The sequence below is a fragment of the Pseudorasbora parva genome, chromosome 6 (assembly GCF_024679245.1).
Source record: "Pseudorasbora parva isolate DD20220531a chromosome 6, ASM2467924v1, whole genome shotgun sequence".
NCBI lineage: Eukaryota > Metazoa > Chordata > Actinopteri > Cypriniformes > Gobionidae > Pseudorasbora > Pseudorasbora parva.
The window spans coordinates 20,629,490-20,648,506 of NC_090177.1; the positions used below are offsets into that span (position 1 = coordinate 20,629,490).

The 19,017-nt window shown below is 40.0% G+C and overlaps 1 protein-coding gene across 1 annotated transcript; it reads left to right on the plus strand.

Moving 5' to 3' along the window:
- The first annotated feature begins 3,385 nt into the window (after positions 1 to 3,385).
- On the plus strand, positions 3,386 to 18,529 carry si:dkey-205h13.2 (mucin-5AC). Its single transcript, XM_067447453.1, has 15 exons — positions 3,386 to 3,454; positions 3,704 to 3,777; positions 5,133 to 5,200; positions 12,192 to 12,363; positions 12,440 to 12,543; positions 12,836 to 13,004; positions 13,929 to 14,032; positions 15,080 to 15,254; positions 16,693 to 16,796; positions 17,061 to 17,229; positions 17,356 to 17,447; positions 17,590 to 17,764; positions 17,842 to 17,945; positions 18,078 to 18,246; positions 18,331 to 18,529. The coding sequence occupies exons 1-15, from the start codon at positions 3,386 to 3,388 to the stop codon at positions 18,431 to 18,433; spliced, it is 1,851 nt and encodes a 616-aa protein (XP_067303554.1). The 3' UTR covers positions 18,434 to 18,529.
- The last annotated feature ends 488 nt before the right edge of the window (positions 18,530 to 19,017 follow it).

A 19,017-nucleotide genomic window follows, 5' to 3' on the forward strand; every position in this document is an offset into this window, starting at 1 on the left:
TACTAATGTTGTATTGCATTAAATGGAACCTACACACTACAAACAACTTAAAAGGCCCATAATAAGCTCATTTACAATCTCATAATTTGGTCTAGAATAGATTTACATGATTTAATATAAAATAAAATAAAACTTTTAACTTATTTTTACTTAAAAACATTTTACTTATTTATACATTGTTAAATAAGTACCTGTTTATACCTGTTTTCAGTGTGAATGTTCTGTTTAGTTTCGTGATGTCGTTCATGAACGTTGAGTTATGCATATAACTACTGTTCCCATTCAGTCGGTTCACTCGGTACAACACATAACTATGGGATATTGCGCTCTAGCGCCATCTGCTGAAGACACCTTTATTCACGCCTGAAAGGCCAATGACGCATGACAACGTGGGCGGGGTCACCTGCCCACAGCATATAAATGCGGTCGTATGCGTCATCCCCTTTGTTCAGTTCAGCTCTTCACCGGGCCTCCGACTGTGCGGGGCCCAGAGGTGTTGTACCTCGTTTCCCTCCTTCTGGGAACAGTAGTTATATGCATAACTCAACGTTCCCATTCAGTCAGTTCACTCGGTACAACACATGACTATGGGACATATATACACGCCCCGCGAAGTCGCTCAACTAAACGTAAGGGACCAGCACGGCCACATATCCCTTTTCCCAGGGAAAAAACGGCCTGTAGTTAACGCCGGGTAAACCGGACAAAACGTGCGCAGTAATGCCTAGCTGGCATCCGCACAAAATCTCAAACCAAGCCCCTAAAATGTCCATGTCCTCGTAGTGTGTTCACACCCTTCCAGGCAGAACCAACTCCTTACATGCTATAGAAATAGCTTTGTATAATCCCATGTGAAAGACATCGCTTAGATAGCGGCTCCCCATGTGCTGAGTTGGAAATCATGACAAAAAGGCTGGCCAGGCAAGTGCTGCCCAATGCACCTGCATACAACATACAAATGGCACAAGCACAAAGCAAGTCTCCTGTCTTCCTCTGAGTCAGAGATTTTACAGGGCAGGCCGCTCGAACGAGAGCGTACTACCAACATGCCTTTTAGGCATATACGCCACGTTTGGGCGCAACACCACCAAGCACAGCTTGGGAGCCATCAATAGTGCATGAGGATCACCAAACGTGCTTCACTGATACCAGTACCAATGACAAGGCAGCATCCTTATATTCAAAGGTTTCTAAAGGCTCAAACAGAGGTTTACAACTAGCCTCCAGAGTCCAGACCAACCATCAGGTCATGACGGCACCATTACAGTTTGTAACGAGCCTAAAAACGCAGACCCAAGCTCCAGGTATACTTTGGATGTCTGCGTTCTGCGTACCATCCGCGTGACGTAATTATTGTCAACAGGAGGGTCTACAGTGCGCATACCACAGCTTATGAGTGACTTGCATAAAGTTTACTTAGAAACACGCATTCCGAACGTATCTGTACTCAAGCCGAAAACATCCCGTCAGCATGCAGACTTAGACGGACAATGCGCATACAACAGCGCATGTGCAAGAAAAACAGAGGTGACAGAAGAGTCACAAATATTATACTGCACGTGTATTGAACTCGGCCATCCGTGTTCATTCGGTTGTGCCAGAGACACGTCTGGATGTGGAAAATGAATTATACCCGGGCCTTCATGGCCAAAAGAGTATATATTTGAAAAGCTCACACTCTCAAATGTGTGCGAGATGGAGTGGAATGTGAGAGCTCCCCGGCAGTCCATGAACTGTCTGTGTGAAGTAATTATCAATATCAGAAGAGGTGCACACACATGCGAGTGACATGAATTATGTAGCACGTTTCCCATGTACTATCGTACACTCAAAGCGCTTTACGCTTATTTCCGGGATCTCTCCTCAACCACCAGCAGTGTACAGCATCCTCGTAGATGATGCGACGGAAGTCACAGTACAATGGCGCCATTGTGCGTTCACCCACCACCAGCTAGAGGTGGAGAGGAGGGCCAAAAGAATCTTTCCATTAATGTGGCCAATAAAGTATACTTTGAAAACTCACGCTCTCGACTGTGCTCAAAACGGAGTGAAATATGTAGTTTGCCCGGAACCTTTTAAGGAACCAAATATGCACGCTTAAGCGCAGCACCATTAATGCCCTCGTGAAAACCAAATCACCCAATAAACTTCCAGTATGGAATGGGGGTGATTTCCTTCGGAGAAGAAACCAGTATCCCCTCAATCAGGCACTGATACGGTGATACAGATCTTCACCTGCACCAAACTTCAAACAAGCACTACTTTGACATAACATGGTGCGCTTCAAAAATGCAAGCGCCCTGTTTTGTCGCTATAATCAGATTCTCCTTCTCCCAACATGTAGGTCCTGGAGACCACAGTTCCCGTTAAAGGGTAAAGAATCTGCGTCCGGCGGATAGCAGGTCCCTGCGTAGGGGAAGACACCATGGTGTCCAGCAGTGACATGATACTCGTGTTTGTCGCGAACCCTGTCTTTGCTGGCCAGCGAGGGGCCACAACAATCAGTAACAGACCCTCCTGAACCACTCTGTCTAGAGTAGGCTGTCAGTATGTCTTGGTTAGAACTGGAGCTTAATCAGCTTCAAGCTTGGAAAGACTGTGTATGGTAAATGGACTGCATTTAGTACCTTCAACAGACCCTATGGCCATCCAAAGCACTTTACATGTTGCCTCACATTCAACCATTCATACACCAACGGTGATGTCAGCCATGTAAGGCGCCATCCAGCCCATCGGGAGCAGCTGGGGTTAGGTGTTTTGCTCATGGACACCTCGACACTTGGTCAGGTGGACCCAAGGCTTGAACTGCCAACCTTCCCGTTTGTAGACAACCTACATGAACCACTGAGCCACTGCTGCCCAAGAGAAACATATACAGTATAGTTTTGGGCCATGCAACAGGGCACCCACCCCCAGGGGGTGCTCCTGTCTATTGAGAAGAAAATCCAGTTAAATGCTCGCTGGCCCATATCAGGAGCATCCGTGTCCGTTCCAACAGAGGAAGAGAGGAGTACCTCCCTGTCTGTTTCTATACGACATTACTGTCGTGTTGTCCATTCTGACTAACACATGTCTGCCCATTAAGTGCTGAGCCAAGTGTTTTAGTGCCAGAAGAACCACCTGCAACACAATTTATGTGACACTCTTTCCTGCTGCCGGCCACTCTCCTTACAGAGTTCCCCTGGCACAGAGCTCCCCATCCCTCTAGTGACGCATCCGTCATCATCCCTATACGTGATGTAGCTCTCCCTAGAGGAACCCCATCTGTCAACAGACCCGGGGATCCCCAGGGGATCAGAACTCGAACACACAATGGGATTATTGTCAGTCTGTTCTACTGCCACGCGGCATTCAGACCAGTGCTCGGCGCCCATCTCTGGAACGCATGGATAAAGAGGAACAAAGCTGGATGACTGCTATCATCAAGGCCATGAGCCCCAGCAGTCTCAACCTTGTACGAAAACACACTTGCATGCCCCACTGAAACCAACTCAGGCAGCTGTGAACATTTTCGACCCTTCGTACTGACAGCATAGCTGTATTCTGTACTAAATCCATCTCTAACCCGAAATATATGAACTCCTTTGACACGGGACCAAGGGTTCTTTTTTTTTAGACTTTTTTTTTTTTTTAAACGAGATCGTAGATGGAAAACAAGCGCTTGTGTTTGTAACAATGCTTGTTCCCTGCTGTCTGCGGCCAGGAACAGGTCGTCCAAATAGGCGAACACTCATGCCCTGATGACGCAGTGGAGCCAACGCCGCTTCTGTATGCGAGGTACAGGGCGAACAGCGCGTGACAAACTGCAAGCATTTTTGAGCTTGACACAATAACCACTCTAAAGTGTGTACTCAACTGCTGCAGAGGGGTTTTTTTTGAGGAGGAGGAGGAGGAGGAGGAGGAATTAACGTTGAAATACCTCTTCCTCCATCTTTCCTTGTGGCAAAAACTGAAATTGCCATTTTGCTGAGGAAAGCACGGATTTCCCCTCAGTATTGGGGAAACCCTCTCGACCAACGAAGTTGCGATTACTCCGCCAAAACAGAAGGGGCGTGAGAGAACCCGCAGCCCCACTGGAATCGTGCGAAGAAGCCACGGTGTTGTTAGTGCGCACGCACGCCACCGTTTGACTTCGAGGCGGGCAGCGAGGATTCCCAGGCATCACCTGTGGAACACCGCTGCAAAATGAATGACCTTGCATTTTCCTCCTCTGTTAGTACAGAATATGAGGTTAGCTGCTTCAGTGCATTCGGATTGTTTTGACAAATCAACACATGAGGTTTTGTATACTCAACATGCTTAAAACTGAACCCGCTATTTTGCAGGGTTACTTCTAGAAAAGATCAGCAGGAGAGTTTGCACCGCTGATTTTACTGAAGTCAAACAAGCTTCTCTCTATCATGGCAGGTCACTGCCGACAAACCTTGTTGCCGCTCTGCAATACAGGCCATGCAAGGACCATCACTTCGCTTCCACCCACCTCGAGGGGACGGCGATCTGCCCTGCTTGAATATTTATAGCGTCAGAGCATTTCTCGCCTGCGTCCAGCGAGACCGAATCACCCTGTGAAAGCTACACCGATATTCCTCGGTCTACACTCGATCTTCCCAACTTTTAGTGGCCTCCGAAACCGGTGATCACCGCCTCTGGGTCGGGACCTGAAGACAGGAGCGGGCCTTGTTTGGCCACTGCCCCGCTAAGCGGAACAATAGAGCTGCCGGTAGAGTGCAGCATGCACTGCGGTTGGCGAGATCTAGCCTAGCCGCTTAGCGCGGACAATTCCAAACACACTAGACAGTGTGATGTATACATGAGTATACCATAAACACCCACATGTCATAGGACGGGCAGGTATCCAGATATTTCTTCTGAAAAAGTTTATTAGCCATTTGTTAGTTGTACTAAACTCAAGCTAAACACTTATCTTGTATGCCTTTCCTTCAATAAGATTCACCACTGAGGGTTATCGTGTGAATGTGGCTTAAGTTGAACATTTTGTTTTGAGAAAAACGTATTAGCCTTTAGTTAGCATAGCTAAACTTGTTGCTAAAAAGCTTTCTCTTAGACCTTCATTTCGACAAGAATCACCACTGTGGGCTTCCCTTATGAAAATGTGGTGTGATGGTGTTCAGGCAGCCCAGTGAAGAGCTGAAGAACAAAGAGGGTGATGCATACAACAGCATTTATATGCTGTGGACAAGTGACCCCGCCCACGTTGTCATGCGTCATTGGCCTTTCAGCCATGAATAAAGGTGTCTTCAGCAGATGGCGCTAGAGCGCAATATCCCATAGTCATGTGTTGTACCGAGTGAACCGGCTGAATGGGAATGAATAGTTCATTTTGAAGAATCTTTAATATGACTCGAACAACGGGTTGTCTCAGAGAGCGATTTGTTCATTTTGTGTCGACCGCGCATGCGCAACATCCCATATGTTCATACAGGAAACAGAATTGATTAGTTCATCTTTCAAGTCCGGGTTTGAGCATGGGTTTGAGTCATTCGTTTAAGTCCCAGACCCATAGCAAGGCTATGCAGTCTGTACCGGAAACAGAAATTATTAGTTCTCAGTCCCGATAGAGTATCGTTCTTTTGTCACGTGACGTGACAGCCGTGTGTTGGATACAGAAATAGTTAATTCACAACCTTCCTCAGTGCGTAGTTTTGTTTGTTTAGTTCCCTTTTTTTTTTAGCTAGTATAATAATTGATTTTCCTATGAATCCTCGACACATTGGTTTGGTCAGAATGGATAGGCATAATAAAAGTGTATTGCCCATATCTTCTGATGATTTTATAATGATATATTACAACATGCAGTCAAAATTACGACTGTAATGTTGAATATGTTGTGAGACACTGAACCGGCGCAGTCATGTGACAAAAGAACGAGACTCCGAGTCAGACCCGAAGACTCAAAAGATGAACTGTTTCCACATTCAGCCTATGCAGACTTGAACGAGAAGATTCGAAAGATGAACTAATCTTTACTGTTTCCGGTCGCTGCATAGCCTTGCCTATATGGGGCTGGGACTTGATGAACGAATGACTCGAAGACTCGAGAGAAGTGATCTTTTCTGTTTACGGACGCATGTATTACATATGAGGCTGTCTGTCACGGCCCAGATCAGACATGATGACAGAACCAACGGCTCGAACCAGAAGAGGCGTACTAATCTTTCTAGGAAACAGATGTGATTAAATGTGAAGTGAATAAAGAAAGAAAGATTTGGATCGGAAGGTGAGGCAAGCCCAGCAATTAATCATTTCTTTCTTAAAGTTTGGCCATGATTGCATTAGCTTATAGTTTATTTTTAAGTACTAAATGTGTTGAAAAATATAACATGTAACATTTTAATTAGATTCTGCTGAAATTAACTAAATGACTTGAAAAAAGATTAGTTCATTTTGCTGAATGAGATTCAAAGATCTGAGTCAGTAAAATGATCCGAACTTCCCACCACTGTAAAAAGCCTTCTGAAGGAAAAAAAGTGCAGTCTGCCATGATTGGTCAGCTGGCACGAGTCTGTTGTGATTGGTCTACTGCTAAGAGCATGTGTTAGAAATGTAACACCTCTTACCATAATGTCTTGTTGCCTATGCAAAGGTGTTGATGCGTTGAGGAATGCTCTCAGCGTGACCAGTGTCTGAAGCATGTGTAAACACACGACAATATTCGTTGGCAGACGGCGGTCCATGAAGCCACACGCAGAGCTCCCGTGAGTAAAAACGATATGCTTGAGTTACCAGCTATACTCTTTTGTCTGAAGGAGAAACGCAGGCAAGCCTGAGGCATGGCATTGAGACGCAGTGTATCAGTCCCCTTGTCAGGGAACTAGGTTGTATGCGCAACCTGAGAAGTTTCCATTTGAAGTAGAGCCTTGACAATGCATGTCAAAAAATTTTGCACAATGGCACAATTCCCTAAAGCTAGAATGCACAGGTCCTAGGGAAAACCTAATCTCGCTATAGCAGACCTTCAGACTGATGGCAGAAGGTCTGGACTGCCCAAGAGGACATTTTACTGATATGTAACACAACCCATCACAGTTTGCTTTGTTCTGTGTCATGTTTATGGGCTTGTAAGCTCTCATTGTCACAGTTGTATACAGGACATTGTTCTTGTGCCCTATTGGCCTGATTGTACATGTTTAGGTAAAACACTGGATAGTATACATGTTCTTTTCACAGAAAAGTTCTGATTGGGGGATTTAAATTACTGAAATCTGGAAACCGCAAGCAGAGCCAATCCTGACCTCCCTGGGGCCCTAAGCAAAATCTGTTAAGGGGCCCTCCTACCTGACCCGTGAGCTATGTAAACCATTTGCCATTGCCATGCAGTTACACCTGACACCTTAGTGCTCCCAATACAATCTTCCCTTCTTTGAACAAAACAGTCAAAGAATGAGGTTCAAACAAACAATAGTTATGATAGAGTATTTTCTATAAAATCTTAAGATAGTACTTGCTGAAGACGGCTTTACTCTTGGTGAATTTGGCTGTACTGGGTCTTTGCTAGTACTGGCAAAGAGCGCAAGCAAGAGCGCTTTTCTTTCCCCCCGACAAAACCGTAGTTGCCAAGTCTGCGTATAACACGCACCTTTGGGCTTCTTCGTTTTGGCAAGTCGTTTTCAAAAATCTTAAATTGCGGGTTGTGGTTTTTGGGGATTATTTTAAAAAATGTGGTTGTTTATCAGATCGTCAGCGCGTGTCAGAATGGTTAAGTGCACGCACCGAGATGAGAGAGATATGTATAAACTAATTTTAGTTAAGGGAATAACATAGTTTAAAATGAAAAAGTGGTGAAGTATCCCTTTAACATTCGCGATTACATTAGCTCCTGGACACAAATTAGCCAGTTCTGATATTATAGAGGAGGCATAGCAACTCTTTTACCTTGTCAGGTTGTACACGCTTGATCATAACAAGTGTAATTTTAGTAATAGTTAACTTGCTGCAACTTGCTAAAAACAGTGATAGAAATCAGAAATCAGACTGCCCATCCATGATGTGCTCCTTGCTCCATTCATTGGGTTGTCTGTATGATCTGTCTTGGCAGAGATTTGTGGAAATACCTCTTATTCCTTGTAGGTCAATAATGAAATAATGATTTCAGATTCAGAATGATACAGAATAAATCAAGATGAACATTAATTTTGGCCAGACTTAAAGGTGCCATTGGAGGTATTGATACAATATTTGAAATTATTCTCTGAGAAGGTAGCCTATGTGGCTTAGGTAAGGGAAAAAATACTCCAGACACAATTTTACATGTCTATTTACAACCAGGATTTGTCCCTATGAAATGGGTTATTACCTTATCTAGAAGGGTCATGGATAATAATGTTGAGCACTGCTCACTGAAAAAAAAGCAGTACTCAGATTTTTTCGCAGCAAGGCTCATTTCAGTAGCTCACACAAGTGCAGTTATTTAGTAAACACATTTGCAAACAACTGGCTCGTGAGTCGTGACAGAACACAGACCACCTGAATGACCCTTAAGCAGAAAATCTCAAATGGAGATTGCTGAAATGCAGCTTGTTTATTGCTGTTTTCAGATCATCCGTGTGCAAGAGAGAGAGAGAGAGAGAGAGAGAGAGAGAGAGAGAGAGAGAGAGAGCGCTTGCATGCATTTGGTTGCCAGATTGCACATTTGAAGTAAAACACTGGATAGAATATGTATTCTTTTAACTGCAAAGCTCTGACTTAAATTATTGAAATCTGGCAGCCGCAACCTTGCATCCTCTCTTTTCCTCGACAAAACCAAAGAATGCTTTTAGATCAAGGTTTTGTTTTTTAAATAATATTTTAGTCTTGTCTTTTTTCGTCTACGATATTGCATGATGATATAGTCACAGTTATTGTGGATGTTTGTCATCTCATCTTGTCTTACGGCCTGTTCACACGTGTTTATCACTATGTTTAACGCCTCATGACTAAACAAAGGGCCCCACCGTGAGTGTGCACACTAACGTGCAAAACGGCAAGAGTAAAAGGGCCATTTAAAAAATACGCCTTGGGTTCTTTGAGATTGACGCTTTTGTTCACATGCCTGCTGAAGTTAAAGGAAAACGCATCTTGGTGGCGCTCAAGCACAAAATGGTTTTGCCGAGCACTATTGATATTGTGAAGAAATAGACAAAGTAGAATATGAGCTGCTAATCCCCGTCACAGTGACACCGCTGCTTGCCAGTTACCAAAAAAAAAGTGTGAATATTTTGGGCAAACACGTAAATACTGTAGTGTAAAGCACCACCTTGTGTACCGGGAGCGGCATCTACTAAATTTGCATCTACTGAATCACTTGTGAACACTCAAGACTCGCCGAAAAAACGTCTCGGAAAAACGCTGGCGATAAGCACACGTTATATCCGTCCCGGTGTGTAGGCCTTTAGTCATGGAAAAAAGGTTGACAACGGACATTTTCTGTCATATGTTCGTTAACAAAATTGACACTAGTCAGAGAAAACAACTTTATTAAATTAGTGTGGTAGCCATGGCTCATCCATGGCATTTGATTCATCAACCATGGCTAAAGGATTGTGGCCCTTCCTTGCATCAGATGTGACAAACTTTGTAAAGAACTGTGCTATATGTGCTCAAGTAAAGGCCTCTTGTCAACGTCCTGCAGGCTTACTTCATCCATTGCCCATTCTTCGTCGTCCCTGCTCACATTTAGCGGTGGACTTCCTCACTAATCTTCCTCCGCTAATTTTGTCCTTCATGACAACTGTGAGGGGGTGAATTTTTTTATAACTAATTGGTTTTCATTATATAAAGCCTTAAAGTTCTGGATAATTAGGGCGTGGCCACTTTGAATGACAGGTGGATAGCCTGCGGTCTATTAGTTATCACCTCACCTCCCTATGTAACCGGGAGTGACGCGTGATGACACACTACCAAGATGGCTACGTCCAGCTCGACCCTACTTTACGTTTCAAAACTTCTTTTCAGAATTCATGGGTGACCTCACGGACACTATGTACATTTTTTTTGTACAATATGTAGTTACTGCGCACCTGAACTGCATTAGGCTCATCATTCTGGCTATATACAGCTCTGCTTGCACACACTAGAGTTGCAAAGTCTTATTCCTTTTGGGTACATATCAGAGCGTTTCTTCTTGCTGTTTGGATTTCCCTGTGATCCACACCAGCTTGCTGTGTCCTCAACATTAAAACTTGACCGTTTCAAGTTAAAATCCTAAGAATTAGATGCTTCACCTATGCTCTCAGTCAGGTCAGAAGCAGGCTCCATGCATGCGTGCTTCCTGAGCCGGGTTATACGGTGAAGCTTGAAAAGGAGAGTTCCCCCGTCAAACTCATCCGCCAGTTCTATCTGCAGTATTCACGACCGAAGCCGCCTCAGCAGATGCAGAGCCCGAACCACTAAGCGCAGATGCTTAACTCTCATCCCTCAGGAAAAGAGTCAACTGAGCGATCAAATTGCAATTTTTCTGCATCCAATGACAAACAATATCTTTTGCACATGCAGACAATGTGCCTCCTGCAGACAAAACAGCTGATTATGTGAAACTCGGGCACATTTTTTTTTACTCATGGGCAGTAAAAAATCTCATGGGTGAATGTTGCCGACTATTAGTCAGTATATCAATATCACAGCTGCGATTACCTTCTGCTTATAGGCTGCTTTACCATAAATGAGGGATTTTGAAAGGCAAGTTTGAAGAAAAAAAAAATCTTGATAAAAGGGGTACAATTGTAGCAGTCATCTGAAGCAGTCATCTGAAGTCATCATTATATATATATATATATATATATATATATATATATATATATATATATATATATATATATATATATATATATATATATATATAATAGCAGATTGCTAGACTTTTAAAGTGCCCATGGCAATTGCTAATAATGTAATCTTGATAATGATGTTTTAGTTATAATAAAACGTGCTTTGTTGTGTAGCTACGTTGTTTTTGAGTTAGAGTGCAAAATGTACATATTCATGTGCATTGTGCATTTCAAGAAACCTGTAAAATTGTGAAGAACTAAAATGTCTGGCATGTGCTTTTAATTTGAATAACTCCTGATTCTCTTGGTATTTTACTTTATTTTAGGGTGAGAATTTTGTTTTTCTATTTTCTGGATTCTTTTCTTCTCATCCAATAAAGCTTTTTTGTTTTGGTAAAGGTTTATTGGGTAAATTATATTGTAAAGGATTACAATTGATGCATTCTCTCTTTCTAATGCATGTAGATGATGAAATTTCACTCTCTCATTCCCTGTTTTTTAAAGTGAGGAACAAAAGATAAAGTCTTGGATAAGATGATATATTTTTTTCTATTCAGGACCCACTAAACAATTGACAGCTTTCGCCATGTGAGATGGGTGAGGCAGAAATGGGTAGATTGTTGGAGATAAATGAAGAAAGGTGAGAAATTAGGTCAAAGCTGACAACAGAGATGCTGCTGCAAGATGTTCTGGGAGGAACCCACCTCCTTAACTGCTTAAAAAGAGAGAATTTCAGCAGAAAAAGGGAGAGCAGATAATGTTGTGTAGATGCTAACTACTGCTGCATGAAGTGATTATCAAATGATATGCCATATCACAAGATATATTCTCAATAGCACAATCATCAAGTAAGATTGGGTGAGGTTATCTTTTTTAATTGTTTTAGATTTTATTCAATTATTAAATAAGAAGAAATCTAAATAGAAACAGGGTGTCAATTAATTTATTCTGCTTATTTAAAAATCTAGATTTTTAGTAGTTATTCATTATTATTATTATTAATATTATTTGGCAATTCCAGACACTGTAATGTTTTGTCTTTAGTTAGTTTTATTTCTCCTATTAGATTCATATACTGAAAAGTCAGAAGAATGAGCAGCAAGGTATGTAATTCCTTTTGATATTATATTATATCATATTATATTATTATACTAATATTTTACTATTCTTTCCCAGGTATTTGCAACCTGGGTGGTTCTTGCTACAAGTATGTTTGATTATAAATAAAGATATTGGTAAAACTAATTAAAACTGATACTTTAAGAGAGAAAAAAGCTAAAATATCTGTCTCTTATTTACAGGTACAATTATCAAACTTTCTACTCAGAGTAGGTTTAATTTATTAAATCTTGCGTGCTATGTCAGCACATTGATATCCTGAAAGACTCTCATCAGGTCTACTTTTGTCTGTTCTGTGTTATTTATCAGGCTGTATAACACAGTGGTTTGACAGAGATAACCCAAATGGACTTGGGGATTATGAGCTGTTGGCTGACCTTCTCAGTATATATCCTGAAGAAATATGCCCGAATCCGATTGGCATAGAGGCTCAGACTGTCTCTGGCCAACCAGCATCTCAAACAGGAGACATCTTTCAAGTGTGAGGTTTAATTCAAGAAACAATGACCTTACATAAACCTGTACAGTATGTAAAGATTATTCTGTTTTTTCTGAAGATACAATCCTACAACTGGGCTTTCTTGTGTAAACTCTAACCAAGGAGATGGGGTTTGTGCTGATTACAAGGTGCGCTTCACCTGCCCAGAGGAATGGTGTTCAAGTAAGTGACATTTACACACAAAAACTGCAGCTGATTATGGAAATCAAAGTGAAATAATTTCACTAAAGTTACTAAGGAGACTATTATCTTATTATTACGTTTTCTCAATTTAACCTTTACCTTTAACTTCACCTTCCATTAAATTAAGTTGTACAAGTGAAACTAAATATATCAAAGCACTCAAATTTAGTGAAGTGTTTTTTTTTTTTTTTTTTTACAATAGAAGTCAATGAAATGACCTTTTATTGGTCATGAATGAATGGCATCCACTCAACTGGTCATCCTCTGTTAGAATGTAGGACACCCTGGTTTGACCGAGATGAACCTGGAGGACTGGGAGACTATGAGACGCTGCCGTTAACCCTGGTAACATACCCACTACAGGTCTGCGCTCAGCCCATCGCCATTGAGGTCACAACCACTAGTGGGACCCCTGTACTGCCTGGAAGCAACTTTCAAGCGTAGGCTATCTCAAGTGTGAAGAATGTCATATTCTCTGCGCTAAAATTCTTTCAGATTAGTCAAATAATGATGTATGCCTATTATTAATGTGAAATCTAGATGTAATGTACTTATCATCACACCAAATATGTTGCATTACTTTTATGTATTTAATATTTAATGCACAGTCCTCTATAAGTCTAGTCCTTGGTGTTTTTAGAGCGGCGTATTACAGAAAGTACCTATTTAGGCCCTAATTTAAGATTTGATAAACTAATTTAGGATTTTCTACAAATTCGTATTACAGTGAAGCAAATCTTAACTTCGTATCTTACAATCTTATCTTATGTCTAGTTAGGAAATCCCAGAGTTTTTTTTTTTTTTTTTGTGAAAAGCTTTTTCTATGACTCTGGGAAATCCTAACGCTCTCCATCGAGTTCGATAATCAACTGTCAGGTCTGTTACCAAGCAACCAAATATTCGCAAGCTCAAAGCTGCTGTTGTGTGGTAAGTTAAACATAAAATAAACATATTATATACAACATCGGTGTGCTTTTAATTTCATGTGCGGCATATAAGTTTTAATACTATGCTATAGAAGTTGAAAAGGTAAAGTATTCAGTTCGGTAAGTCTTCTTTTACCTTCGCTCACTCAGAAAGACAAAGAGTATCGTAACGTTAATCTGCTCTGTGATGGCTTAATAATGCAATAATGGCTACCGTAATGTTGGTCGTAATTCGTGTTTTTATTTTATTTTATTGTAATATAAGTGCATGCTAACGTTAATTATTTGCAAGTGTTTTGTCTTCAACTGTGCATATCATATCTGGGTAACGTTAACGTTATTCCAATAGTCTCTCCGCCATCAAATATCGCTGATCTTCACCATATCTAACGTTAATTAAACTACATTTTATGAAGATATTTTGTTCTGTTTTTGCAGATATGATCCATCACAGGGTTTTGCTTGTGTGAATGCACAACAGAATGGAGGGTGTCAGGACTACAGGGTCCGTTTCACATGTCCAAAGAGTTTTTGTGGTCCAAGTATGTATCTTAATTTAATATACTTTAACACTGTATGTTTATACCAAATCCAGGAAAATTGGGGAATTAAAAAAAGAACTAAAATTTATGATTTGTTAATTCTCTTTTAACTTTATGAAACTGACAAAAGTACAAAGAAAACATTTCTAATGTTTTTACTGAACAACTTAATTATATTTTGTAAATAATAATAATAAAAAAGAGAAAAAAAGTAAAGATGGCTGCAAGACACTCCATAAAAGTTAGGACAGAGGCTTGTTTACAATAAAAAAGGCTGATGAAAGTCTGAATTGTCCCTTTCGTCTTTAGGACTGTGAATGTCCGTTTTTCTCTCCCCCTGCACACATTTCCACTGTGTTTTATACCATCTGAGATGAGCTCGGGCCCAGATAACTCAGCATTGAACAGATGCATAGCTTTCTCCTTGTGTAACAGAGATTCAAATGGCATTTCTTGATGCAGTGGCAGACTGCATTAAGGTTAAGTGACAACGGTTTCCAAAGTATGTGACTATATTCAACACAGCATGACAGTTTCTCATGAGGGTTCAAAGGTCACACCCATTCAACAGAGGTCTCCTGCCTTGCCCTGGGAGTTTTCTGAATCGCAATCATTTCACAATATTATGTATGTAGATGGTGAAAGAGCTAAAATCTTTGCAATATCTTGAGTTGATAAATCTGAATTTTTTTTTTTTTTGGTTGTTTGATAATTCACTCATGAAATGAGAGTGAAGTGATGAGCCATGACCCATCTTTGCTTCAAGAGTTTAACATGGATATTCTATAAGCTTTTCACTTTTATTTAGCCTCTGTTCCAACTTTTTGAGTGTGCAGCAGCAATCAGAATCCGTTTATATTTACACAATACAGTTAAGTTCATCAGTGAAAGCGTTGGAAATCTTTTTTTCTACTTTTGTCAGTTACAAAATCAGATATTCTTGATTTTATTGCATCTTATAAATCTCCCTTTTGTAAAAATCCAACACACACAAACATAACATGTATTTTTTTGGCATAACTATTCTTTCTGTACTGTATTCATCAGAATGTGTAACCAGGTGGTTTGATTCTGACAATCCTAATACAAATGGAGGTGATTCTGAACTCTTGAGTGGCCTTCTCAGTTTGTATCCTGGGTACATTTGTCCGAATCCACTCGGAATAGAGGCTCAGACCATCTCTGGCCAGCCAGCATCTCAAACCGGAAACGTCTTTCAAGTGTGAGTCTATCAAAGGATCTTAAATGAACCTTTGTGTAAATATTTTCTTTTTATTATGTTCTAAAGCAGGGGGAACCTTTTTGTCATTAAGTGCCATTTTTATGGTTCTGAGTTAATCACTGTGCCACAACCCTTAAATATTTCAACCCACGTCATGTATAACACATAAACATACAGTATTTTAAATATTCTTATTGACTAACATAGAAATAGTACAGAACATTAAATATTTCTGAAGACATTTTTCTTAAAATTTGTTTTAAATTTGAGAGAAAGCAGCGTGAACTTTCGTAAGATAATTTAGTCCTTTTACTTTTAAATAACGAAGCTGACTCTTGTGTTGAGCTTCAGGATGTGACGCTGAACTTTCAGTTTCATTTGGGGTAGTTTTCTTGTCGGCTTGCCGAAGAGATACTCAGCTTCTGCTCTGCATCGGGCCATACCTGTGTGTTGTAGTGCTGTAAGGTTATAATGCTCACGTTTATTTTTTATTATTTTTTACCATATTGGGAGGAATACAATTTACATATGTGATTTCAATAACCAGATACATGTTGTCCAGTTTCATCTGGAATGTCAAAAAATTGCCCTCTCTTTCAGACTCTATATATTTGGTTGAAATTTATAGCATGTATGTAAGATTTTTTGGAATACCTTCGATGGAAACACCAAAGACACTTTAATATATTGTGTGTTTTATTAGACAGGTAACTGATGATTCAGAAATGAATCATTATTATATAGCTCAAAACAGTCTTATTGTTTAAATCTTGTTTTCTTGTTTTACCACGAGTACCATGTTTTCCCATGCCTAATATCGATCTTACTGCAGTGTGCAACAAGTGTCTCAAAGTCACAGAGTAGCATCATAACATAACTATCAACACACTCAAATGTATGTAATATGATAAAGCAGCATTGCGTTACTTCACATACACATGACTCAAAGTAGAAATGGTCATTTGTGACATAATAAAACTCCACTGTTCTTGAGCAGTGTGTTGCGCTTATCTTAGCAATCGCTCCAATGGCAGAAGAGGTGAAGACAACAACTCCCGGGATTCCACGAAATCAAGGCATCATCAAGCTGTACCTTTGACTTGAATAAGCAAAAATTATATATCGCGCCTTCAACTATTTACAGCGGAACAAGCTGTAAGCTATCAGTCAGTAACTTCCGTGCACGTGATGCGCAGTGGCCGTGCTAATGGTTTGTCAGGGTGGATGCTTTTATTGACTTGAGCGGTTTAATTCTCACACTTTATTAGTATTTACTATGTTTAACTATGAGAAGGATTGCCTCAAAATAAAGATCTGTATGCAGGTGGGAGGTACTTTATCTTAATGAAACGCATACGCCTCTTGCAATTACACCTCCTGGCATACTTGCCATATGTTGCCAACCCTGTTCTAAAGCTCTTTTGTGTATGTTCTGAAGATATAATCCAACAACTGGATTTTCTTGTGTCAACGCAAACCAAGGAGGAGGGGTTTGTGCTGATTACAAGGTGCGCTTCACCTGCCCAGAGGAATGGTGTTCAAGTAAGTGACATTTACACACAAAAACTGCAGATGATCATGGAAATCAAAGTTAAATATTTTCACTAAAGTTTTTACTAAAGTGACAATTAGCTATTATTAAGTTGTCTCAACGTCTTCACCTTCCATTAAATTAAGTTGTACAAGGGAAACAAAATTTATCAAATCACTAAAATAAAGTGTAATTTTTTGCTATTGAGGTCAATGAAATGACCTTTTATTGGTCATGAATGAATGGCATCCACTCAACTGGTCATCCTCTGTTAGAATGTAGGACACCCTGGTTTGACCGAGATGAACCTGGAGGACTGGGAGACTATGAGACGCTGCCGTTAACCCTGGTAACATACCCACTACAGGTCTGCGCTCAGCCCATCGCCATTGAGGTCACAACCACTAGTGGGACCCCTGTACTGCCTGGAAGCAACTTTCAAGTGTATGGTGAACAGCATTATATCCTCTATATAAAATTTCTACAATAAAATAAAATATATGATGCTTTAAATAATGATTTGGTAAAATGGTTGATATATGGCTTATATTATGTTTTATCTTTCTACAGATATGACCCATTACAGGGATTTGTGTGTGTGAATGGGGCCTGTCAAGACTACAGGGTTCGCTTCACATGTCCAACGAGTTTTTGCGGCACAAGTATGAAACTTAATTCTCATTTATTCAGCTTCACTGTGTTATTTAAAGTTGATTTGTATATATTGTAAAGTTGCTGTCTTTTTCTATTTTCATTTAGTTCATTTATCCCCATTTGGTTTACATCTGTATGGTATTTTTTCAGAATGTGTAACCAGGTGGTTTGATTCTGACAATCCTAATACAAATGGAGGTGATTCTGAACTCTTGAGTGGCCTTCTCAGTTTGTATCCTGGGCACATTTGTCCGAATCCACTCGGAATAGAGGCTCAGACCATCTCTGGCCAGCCAGCATCTCAAACCGGAAATGTCTTTCAAGTGTGAGTCTATCAAAGGATCTGAAATGAAAAAAAATTGTTTTATTATGTTCTAAAGTTATTTTCTATATTTTCTGAAGATATAATCCAACAACTGGGTTTTCTTGTATAAATGCAAACCAAGGAGCAGGGGTTTGTGCTGATTATAAGGTGCGTTTCACCTGCCCAGAGGAATGGTGTTCAAGTAAGTGACATTTATACACAAGAACTGCAGCCGAGCTGTTTTTGTTGTTCGTTTTTAAAATAGAAGTCAATGAAATGACCTTTTGTTGGTAATGAATGAATGACATCCACTCAACTAGTCATCCCCTGTTAGAATGTAGGACACCCTGGTTTAACCGAGATAATCCTGGAGGACTGGGAGACTATGAGACGCTGTCGTTAACCCCGACAACATACCCACTACAGGTCTGCGCTCAGCCCATCGCCATTGAGGTCACAACCATTAGTGGGACCCCTGTACTGCCTGGAAGCAACTTTCAAGTGTAAGGTTTAGATATATATAGTATATATAAAAATGTTATATGTAATGTTGTAATGATTGACAGGCATCTACTCTGATTCTGCAGATATGATCCACTACTGGGCTTTGAGTGTGTGAATGAGCCACAGAGTGGATGGATCTGTCAGGACTACAAGGTCCGCTACATATGTCCGAATAGTTTCTGCTAGATTATCTCAAGCCTCTCATTAGAGGTCACAAACATGACTGACTTGTTAAATTCAGTTTTCAATTTAAATTTAGTTTAGAAAAAAAATGCAATAAACATTTGCTTGCATTACTCTTCCTGGCCTCCTCAGTTCATATTGTGAACACATTGTGTTTTGAAATGCTAAGAACATTACAAGAAAATTAAAACTTTGATTTAAGACTCTGTTCCTATGATGATACCTGCAAATCAACAAATTGTGCCCACCTGTATACTTGTAATATGTTATATTATAGGCCTATAGTTATATCAACCATACTGCATTGTCCTCATAAATAACACCAAGAGTAAAAGATAGCTTATCATGAAATTCAGACACTTTAGGTTAATTTTCTTTTAATTTAAGATAATTTAAATAAATTAATTTTAATACATTTTCTTAAAATGTGATCCTAAAATCCTAAAATGGGACTAGGCAAAAAGAAAACCAGGTGGTAGATTTTTTTAAAAACATTAATTAAATTAAAATTAAATTATTTAAGTAATTAAATTAATTTATTTAAGTCATTAAATTATATCTTATTATAATGTAATGAAACCATTTTT